The 9,470-nt window shown below is 40.0% G+C and overlaps 1 protein-coding gene across 2 annotated transcripts in view; it reads left to right on the top strand.

Annotated features, from left to right (window-relative positions):
* The first annotated feature begins 3,210 nt into the window (after window positions 1-3,210).
* Window positions 3,211-9,470, top strand: part of LOC308300102 (nuclear pore complex protein Nup155-like) — a 35,878-nt gene continuing 29,618 nt past the window's right edge. The window contains exons 1-12 of one of the 2 annotated variants that reach the window (XM_080743869.1): window positions 3,211-3,340; window positions 5,693-5,859; window positions 6,440-6,577; window positions 6,727-6,823; window positions 6,928-6,998; window positions 7,086-7,178; window positions 7,793-8,056; window positions 8,151-8,224; window positions 8,372-8,463; window positions 8,557-8,654; window positions 8,758-8,925; window positions 9,022-9,122. In XM_080743869.1, coding sequence (XP_080599995.1) covers window positions 5,718-5,859; window positions 6,440-6,577; window positions 6,727-6,823; window positions 6,928-6,998; window positions 7,086-7,178; window positions 7,793-8,056; window positions 8,151-8,224; window positions 8,372-8,463; window positions 8,557-8,654; window positions 8,758-8,925; window positions 9,022-9,122 — 1,338 coding nt within the window. In that variant the 5' untranslated portion in view covers window positions 3,211-3,340; window positions 5,693-5,717. Of the gene's footprint in view, window positions 3,341-5,692; window positions 5,860-6,439; window positions 6,578-6,726; window positions 6,824-6,927; window positions 6,999-7,085; window positions 7,179-7,792; window positions 8,057-8,150; window positions 8,225-8,371; window positions 8,464-8,556; window positions 8,655-8,757; window positions 8,926-9,021; window positions 9,123-9,470 lie in introns of those variants that run through there. The other variant, XM_080743870.1, reaches the window with a different exon arrangement.

The raw sequence follows: 9,470 nt of genomic DNA, 5'->3' as shown, positions 1-9,470 counted from the left end.
CTTGTGCTTTTCCCCCTCTACACCAAACCTCTTTGCCGAAAATAGTCGATCTACTTACTTTTGCTACACTGCCCGTCTTTGGGCATTGCACATAGGGGTAAGCAACTCGTTATTGCGCTGAATTATTGTTATATAGTCCTGTAAATTGGATTAAATATTCTGGAAATGTTTCTGAATTTCATTGGTTAAAATGTGTCAGGGGTCCTCAACAGGGCTTATAATTTACTATTCTTTTTTTAAAACAATTTCATTATCAATACTGACTTAGTGACTGTCAGTGAGTTGCTGCATAGATTAAGCCTTTTTCCAGTTTTCTATTGGGTTGTGTTGTGCACGTTATCATTAGGCTATATGAAAACACATCAAAATGGATTCAGTTTACCCACTAGTATTAACATATTTTAATTTAGTTTTTATAGGGTCCAGAGGAGACTGGACTTCACCATTGAGCCAAACCACATCCTGGCTGTGTCTTTTTCCTTTAATCAAGGTTGGTGGGTTGCAAGTTGCAACCACTGTTTGTTTATTTGTTGAGAATATTTCATATTCATATTGGTGTCCTTGAAAACGAATTCTAAAGCCACATCATCTAGAAGCACGCCACATCCTGTCTGTGTCTTTTTCCTTTTTTTTTTATGTTTGAACGCAATGTAATAGAGTGTAATAGTTTCATTGTGATGTTTTGATTGAAAGGGTGATTGAATCAAGGGTGATAATAAGTGGATAATTCATTTGGGGCCAAATGCAGTAGAATACTTTTTTTTAACTAGTTTTTAACTTAGATTGACTGGCCTATTTGTGTGTATGTCTCTGTGCTCTGTTGTTAAATTGAGTCCTTCTCTGCCTTGGGCATCTAACTTATCTTTATATCCTCTTCACAGATAATTGTCCGGAAGTGCTGCGTTTAACGGAAGTTAAAATGGATTGTAGCTCTTAACCCATTCAGGCAGGGAACACATTTTAGTGTATTACACAGTACATGTAAAGTATCTAGCAACATATTTGTTTTTGTAGGCTAATTTTTGAATAATGTATTTCAGAAAACTCGCTCTTAATAAGTGTAACATCGCCTGAATCATATATTTTGTTTATTGCAAGCGCAACCGACGGAGCTGGAGACGTAGACCATTCTTTTCCAGCGGGGAATATGTTTGCAGGAACACCGCACTGTGAAAAAAAAGACAACTTCCGGGGAAGCTCACACGGCGGAAGTTGAATGCTTTCTGCCTTATATTTTCAGTTTACCCGCTAGTATTAACTTTTTTTCTTTTTTTTTCTTTTTTTTAATAGGGTCCTGCTTTGCAAGCACCGATCTGATCCAAACCAGAAGAGGAACCCCGAAGAGGAAGCAGCCCGGGATTTTTTTTATTTATTTGCAAAATTCACATATACATTCACATTCAATTATTTTAGTATGTCCTTTATTTGTGACCATATATCCCAATATTTGTCTATTTCTGGGCAATTCCAAAATATGTTCATGGTCAGCGTTCATGTGGCCGTTCAAGACTCATAATAGAGAGCACACTTAATATTTTTGTTCTTTGACATACTGTAGATATATACTGACTGATACACTGTGAAGTTTGAGTATTTGTGAATTGCAAAATAAATATTTGAGTATTTATGAAGTTTGAGTATTTGTGAATTGCTCGGGTGGCGCAGTGGTTGCACACCACCAGTTGTGGGTTTGAATCCACCGTGAATTCGCAGGCTTTGTGGAGTGTCTACACCAGGGGTCTCCAACGTTTTCAGGCCAAGGACCCTTTAGTTGAGAGAGATATGAAGCAGAGACCCCCACAACCTGTTCATATATATTCCATTTAGGTTCATCGTTTGACAGCACAATCATTGTGTATTTTGGATTCATGTCAATTTGTGTTTTCATATATTTAACCACTTGAACCGTCAATACTTAATAAACTTGACCTTTCACTCTGCTCTTTTTCCCCTCTACACCAAACCTCTTTCTATCAGCTCTATAAGCTCACAACGGCTCGCGAAAACGCCCAAGGCAGCTTAAATTAACTTGAATGAGAAGAGAAGGGAGTTGCTACTCTTTGGTGCTTACAGTAACTGCCATGTCCTGTAAAATTCAAACTCTTCTCTGTGTTTGATTACTTACCTTTTCAAGAATGCTTTTTTCTTTTTTGTAACCTTCAATACAAGACACCAGTTTACCAATATTTCACAGGTACATTGTATTTTGGTGCCATTTACAGTATCATGGTGTGTTGTATGCATACTACATAAACTCTTTTCAGATTCATTTACAACATAATATAACCATAATAAACATTAATATCTATATTGAGTTAAAACCCTTGTCAAACATTTGTCAAAAACAAAACATTTTATTTGGGAAGCATAGAATCCCCCCCCCCCCCCCAATACACACACATTGAAAACCTAGCAACATCACTGTCACTTTAACTCTGTCGCCAGGCATCTGCAATTTCTTTATCAGCTTTTCAAAAATAGCCATTAGACAATCTTACATTGTGTCACATTGTAGATTGTCTGTTGACAAAGTCATGCAATTTTCAAGGTTTTACAACAAGGGTTCATATTTTAGATTGTAATTAGAGAAAAGAAAAAGTGAGTTAAAATGTTTTCATTTGCCTCGTTCTATTGTTTTATTGCGTTTACTGTGCTAAAATGTGGGGCATGCGTACGTACAAGTGGCTGTACAAGTGGCTAAATATGTATTTTTAGACAATAAGCCAGCAGTTTCTTCATTGCTATTTACAGTAACACTTCTAGCCCCCATAAGTCACATCCAAACATGAAAGGTTGCATTGTATCTTGGGAATGGGCTAATTATTCTGTGTAAAATGACATATTTAGCCACTGAAATAAGAATCTCTAAAACAATAGAAAGAAGTAAATGAAATAATTTTAACACTCATCTTTTATATTCTTTAATTACAATCTAGAATATGAACCCTTGTTGTAAAAAACTAAAGTTGTCCTTTAACTCAGTGTACAAATGGAACCCATGAAACCCCTGTCAGAGTTATGGACTTGTATGGGTCAATTTAGACCCCCATAAAGGGACCAACTGCACTAAACTGTACAACAGTATTGGTGTTCCTTCTGTAACCGGTAGGAGGCAGCAGTGCTCTATAGCCACATCTCTGCATGGTCTGGGCTCACCGGAAATACGTCCCCGGCTGCTCTCTTGACTGTCATCTTTCAACTTTGCTGTAGTGCATGAGGTTGGCGGGCTGCTAACTGTTTGTTTATTTCTTGAGAATATTTCATATTCATATTGGTGTCCTTGAAAACAAACTCTACAGCCGCATCAGCTAGAATCACGTGACACGCTTTTTGAATACAGGTGAAGTACTCGGGTTTATTTTCAAACATTTCAATAATACTTTTATTACTACTGGTTGGCTAACTAGCATGTAGCATCCCAGCATAATGTTGTTAATTAATGGTCCTTCTTGTACAACTAACCACTTCAGTGTCACTTATTGTGTCTTTATTATTGTGTTATTTTTTGTGACGGCATCCGCTTGTTTTATGTTAAGGGCAGATGTTAGTAATCTGATTCTGATAGTTAAACACTGTCAACCTCATCGAAAGCTGTCAAATCGTACAAGCTCACAATGCGTCACATATCGCAATTGTGGGCTTGTAGATTACAGATAGCTACAAATTGCAACACTAGATTTCTTTTTATACTCGGATGAATCTAGGGTTGCAATACCTCCCATAGGGATCCAATGCATCAAAACGTTTGTTTGCTATCTGATTGTATTAAACGACTTCAAAATGACCAATATTGTGGCTCTATGGAAAGCTTGGAATTTACTCTTGCTATCTGCAAAGTGTTTGCTTCGGAAAAATCCACCGTAGAATTGTTATGATTTATTTTCTGTCAAGAAATCCGAGCAGACATGGTTTATTTTCTAAGTGTTGAACTTCGGAAGCGCTCGTCTTCTATTTACGCAGCGTCCCGCTGCCTCCTGCATTATGTGACATTTAGAACCAGGTGGTACACAGGACCGCTGAGTGACTTCCTAGTTCCTACAAGCGCTTCCAAACTCCAGCACAGAAAATATAATCACCCGAAGCCAATTTCTTGATAATATGCCTTCTTTGGGATCTCCCTGCCATAAATCTCCATAGACTTCCATGTCATTTATAGTGCACAGATCATGCACGCCCATGCACAGATCATGCACCATGTTTGTGCAGGCTGTTCACAGCTTTCAAACAAAAAAATCAGATTGGAAATCCGTTCAGGCATTCTTTAGAAAATAGACATTATGTTTTACATGTTATGTAAGCAAAGATGGTTGCCCTGTATTGCCCATGTTTACTAGATTTAATGCACGCTTGTCAATGCTCCTGGATTTCCCAGGAGTCTCCTGGATTTTGAGCCCATCTCCTGGGAATCTCCTGGATTGGCAAATCTCCTGGAATTCTCCTGGATTTGGGATCAAACTCTCAAAATTCACCAGAACACAGGAAATTACATCTAGGCCTACTATGTTAAAATGTTTCTGGGGGAGGGCCCCCAGACCCCCCGCTTTAGGGGTGGGGGCAATGCATGCAAGAAAATCATACAGATATTCACTTAAGTAATGACTTAAAGATGAGAAGTCATTATTAAAGATGTCTTACTTTGCTTCAGTCATCAAATCTGTACACCTACATTTGGCATTTTAAGGCTGAAATTGTACCCATGCTAGTAAAGCAAGACTGATAAAAGTATCAAACATGCACAAAATTCAACAGAACACAGGAAATTAAATCTATTCTGTTAATTTTTTTCTGGGGGAGGACCCCCAGACCCCCCGCTTTAGGGGTGGGGGAAATGCATGCAAAATCACACATATATTCACTTAATTAATGACTTCAAGATAAGAATTTATTATTAAAGATGTTGGGTCCTCTCCCATCAAATCTGTACACCTACATTTGGCATTTTAAGGCTGAAATTGTACCCATTCTAGTAAAGCAAGCCTGATAAAAGTATTAAACATGTACAACATTCAACAGAACACAGAAACATATATCTAATAAGAAGTTTTAGGGAGACCCAGACCCTGGTTGGGGAGTTCTGCATGCCCCCCCCCCCCCCCCCCCCCCCCCAAATAAATAAATCATGTATATAACCAAATAACTCTGCACACTAACAAAAACAACACAGATTATCTCAAGCAGGAAGCCCCATATTCAATAAATTACCGCTTTGATGTAGAATTATAAAGGGACAAATCACAGATCAGTCATGTTTATCCTGGTTTGTTGACTAATTCATAAATGTATTTTTGTTGTATTTTATTTATTCGTTTTAATTGTTTGCCTCACCTTCATAACATGCTTTTATTTCCATTATTAATTATTTATAACGGAAATAAAATAAAAGCTTTATGTTTTAGTTCGTTTTTTCTTTAGAAATTGATGCCCTACGTTATCATACAGCAGTGTTACACACAATCAGTAAGATCTACAAGCTCATGTCGCGTTGTGAGCCTGTAGATCAGCTATTTTCACTATTTAACTTTTAAAATAATAAAAAGGAATGTTTTTTAGCCTTAGAATGGCTGTAAAATTACATAGATCAGCCATAGATCACCCCCATGCCCTCCCAGGTTGCAGACCCATCATGGCATTTAAAGTTGTGTCAGAAAACATGCGTGAAGAAGTAAAATATCTCCATGTTTCCATGAGACAGTGGTGGTGGTGGGACCATCGTCGTCATGCCGTCCAGCGTTGGACCCAGCAGCCCAGCTGCTGCGCTCGCCGAGGCGTTGGAGAGCTCTGGTCGGCTCATTGACCGACACATGCAAGATGACCGCTGCTTTCCTGATCTGTCAGAGCTGCTGTCGGTTCCCTCTCACAGTAAGTGATGATGTTCAGGCACAGTAGAACAGATCAGTGATGTCCAACCCTTTTCCACTGCAAGATCCCCCAGTTTGATATGCATAGTATACTTAGATGGACCACTGAGTCCCGTTTGAGACAACCTTTTTCTTTGGGGCACTCATTTGCGCATTAAAATCCTCCATTACTTTAACTTGGAGAGTGCTCTGAGTTACGAACCCACAGGTGGGGAGCGCTTCGCTGTTACTACATGTCATTTTTTCCACACCCAACCCTTACTCTAACTCCGTGGGGTGAGTCGCCAACCCTCCCGAGTCTGACGCTCCTTAGTCGAACTAATGACATGTAGTAGTAGCGAGATTTCACCCCACAGGTGTCCATTTAGTTCGGTTCCTATGATCGTCCATTTAGTTGGGGACCCCTGGAACCCTTTCAAGAACCTGTGGGGTCCCTCGACTCTGCTTTTAGAACCAATGCAGAATGCAGTAGAAGTATCAATAACACACAGATGTTGTCAAATCTGTTGCTGTAGCCCACATCAGTGAATATGACAATAATTAACAGGAGTGTTACTGTTATTTTGTTCCTTTCCTTGCAGATATGCCGTCACTCTCTGGAATGTCAGACATGGACTATCCCCTCCAGGGACCAGGGCTACTTACTGTGCCAAACCTCCCAGAGCTTAGTGCAGTCCGCAGAGTACCCTTACCTCCTGAACTGGTGGAGCAATTCAGCCGTATCTTTTGTCAAAACAAACAAAGTGGCTTGTGCATTGATACCTGCCGTACACACGTCTAATTGTGTTACTCTTTGTGTTAGATTTCCTCTAATACAAAATGATGATGTGCCCAAGGTACTTGCGTTCATCTTAACTAAGCTCTATAGATATGCAGTGCAATTGCATGATGGGAGTCTTTCCTGAGATAAGTCGAGCATGGCTCACCATCGACAATGACATCTTCATGTGGAACTATGAAGATGGGTGCGTACTGCATACGTTTACATTTGAAGCAGTTGCCTTTATAAAACTGTTGCATGGACCATATCAAAGGTTTATGTATTGATTGACATGTTGATAATTTTCAGTGGTGATGTGGCATATTTTGATGGCCTCATTGAAACCATCCTGTCAGTGGGTCTCGTGAAACCAAAGCCAGGTAGACATAACATTTAATCTTAAACCACAAAAATTGGATCATGTATTCTTTGGGAGTGTCTATTAAGATTTCCATTTTTCTTCCCAGGGATTTTCCAGCCCAACATTCACTATCTCTTAGTGCTAGCCACACCAGTGGATGTGGTCATCCTTGGACTCAGTTTTCCTAAAGGCCATACAGGTGAGAACTCCCTCATCCAGGCTCGTACACCGAAATATTTGTTCTATTGTTGACACGGTTAGTTTACCCAGAGTCCTGTCCTCTTAACCCATTTACCTACTGCAAGGGTCTTCAACAGGGGGTCCGGGACCCCTAGGAGGTCCTCAGAGTTACTACAGGGGGTCCTCCAAATCTTTGTATGATAGAAACTTTGTTTCTCCTTTTTACAGTAGATTAACCACTTGAACCCTAGCGTCCATATTCTGAGAACTTTAGCCAAAAATGGCAGATCTACAAGCTCACAACACCTCGCGCTGCAAGGCTTGGTGAGCTTGTAGATCGGCTATTTTTCGGCAAAGAGGTTTGGTGTAGAGGGAGCAGACTAAGTACTGAGTGAAAGGTCCAGTTTATTAACTATTGACAGTTCAAGTGGTTAAATATCTAAAAACAAATTGACATGAATCCAAAATACACTAACAATCATGCTGTCAAATAATGAAACTATATTATGGAATCTCTGAAGAGGCTGTGGGGGTCCCTGCTTTGTCTCTCATCTAAGGGGTCCTTGGCCTGAACCTCGAAGACCCCTGACCTACTGTATTGGAGTGTCCAGACGTTTGCTTTTTCTCTTATAGGGTTGAATGACAGCATGTCTGGTGGGATGCAGCTGCTGCCGGACCCACTCTACTCCATACCAACAGACAACACCCACATCCTGGCCATCGCCTCCACGGACCATGGACGCATCTTCATGGCAGGCAAGGACGGCTGCCTGTATGAGATCGCATACCAGGCCGAGGCAGGCTGGTTTAGCCAGCGATGCCAAAAAATCAACCACTCCAAAAGCAGCCTGTCCTTTCTCGTTCCCTCCATGGTCCAGTTCTGGTTCTCAGAAGATGGTAAGGAAGGTGATTCAAATTCAAATGATTTGGGAATTGTCTCTGGTCCAATACAACTTTTTATAATGCAGACGCATGCTGTTATATTCAACAGACCCCATTATGCAGATAGCCATTGACAACTCCCGCAACACTCTCTTCACACGCTCAGAGAAAGGAGTCCTACAGGTGATTTTTCTTGATGTTTTGTCACTAAGCTGTCTCTTGACGAATTGAAGCCTATCAGAAATTAATATTCGTCACTTCTGATCTCAAAATTCTTTAAAGGATTCATCCTTTACCTTTTGGTTTAGTTGACGTTTGTTTGTAATTCAGGTATATGACCTGGGTGTTGATGGCATGGGCATGAGTCGTGTGACATGTATGTCACAGAATTACATTGTTGGTGCAGCTGGAAACATTGCCAGGTAAGTCTAGGTTTGTCAAGTATTTAAAAAAATTATAATCTTATCTGTTTTGGCTATGTGTTCCATCCACTTTCACGTCTTCTCCAATTACAGGACAATTGATCGTTCTGTCTTCAAACCTATTGTCCAGATCTCTGTGATTGACAGATCTGAGTCATTAGACTGCCACCTGCTTGCTATTACTCATGCAGGTAAGGAAAACTAGTGCTGCAATAGTGATTTGTTAAATAAAAAGATTGACATGTACTTTTGTTTTATTGAGATACTAATACCTTTATTTAAAAAACAAAATAGGTGTTCGTCTCTACTTCAGCACCACGCCATTTACCCCGCCACAAATGAAGCATGTTGCTGCGAGACCCAGCACTCTTGCCTTGGTGCATGTCCGTCTTCCACCTGGGTTTTCTGCATCTTCAACCCTGCAGAAACCTGCAAAGGTCCACAAGGCTCTACATAGCAAAGGTATTACACTGTCTTGCTCTTATCTCCTGTTGAATACAAGACGGTGTGGTCACATATCTGACTGTAATACATTGATTTTTTTTTTTATCTTTGAAGGAGTTCTACTAATGGCTGCATCTGAGACAGAGGATAGCGACATCCTGTGGTGCATCAACCACGACTCTTTCCCCTTCAAGAAACCCCTGATGGAGACTCAGGTGGGATGCTTGCTTTATGCAGTACACTAGGGCTGTCACAATTATTACATAATTGTCTAATCGCCATAATTTGACATAATCACAATTATTTTGTCATAATCGTTTACACGTTGAAAATGTTTCATATTTTCAAACATGTGGACAAAATAGTGGAAATAGCAGATCTACAAGCTCACAACGCGTAGCATTGTGTCAAAATTGTACTGCATTTCTTTGAACATTTACCTTATAGGTTATGTGTCATATCTCCCATGTGCGACTTCAAAGCCTAAAAGCCAAACAGGAATGTAATTGTCTTGAACAGAAACACAATTAAATCGTCGTTAATGACATATCGTGACAGCTCTG

Source organism: Nannobrachium achirus (assembly GCF_963921795.1).
Source record: "Nannobrachium achirus genome assembly, chromosome: 15".
In the NCBI taxonomy this organism is placed as follows: Eukaryota; Metazoa; Chordata; class Actinopteri; order Myctophiformes; family Myctophidae; genus Nannobrachium; species Nannobrachium achirus.
This window is presented reverse-complemented; position numbering and strand designations above follow the sequence as displayed.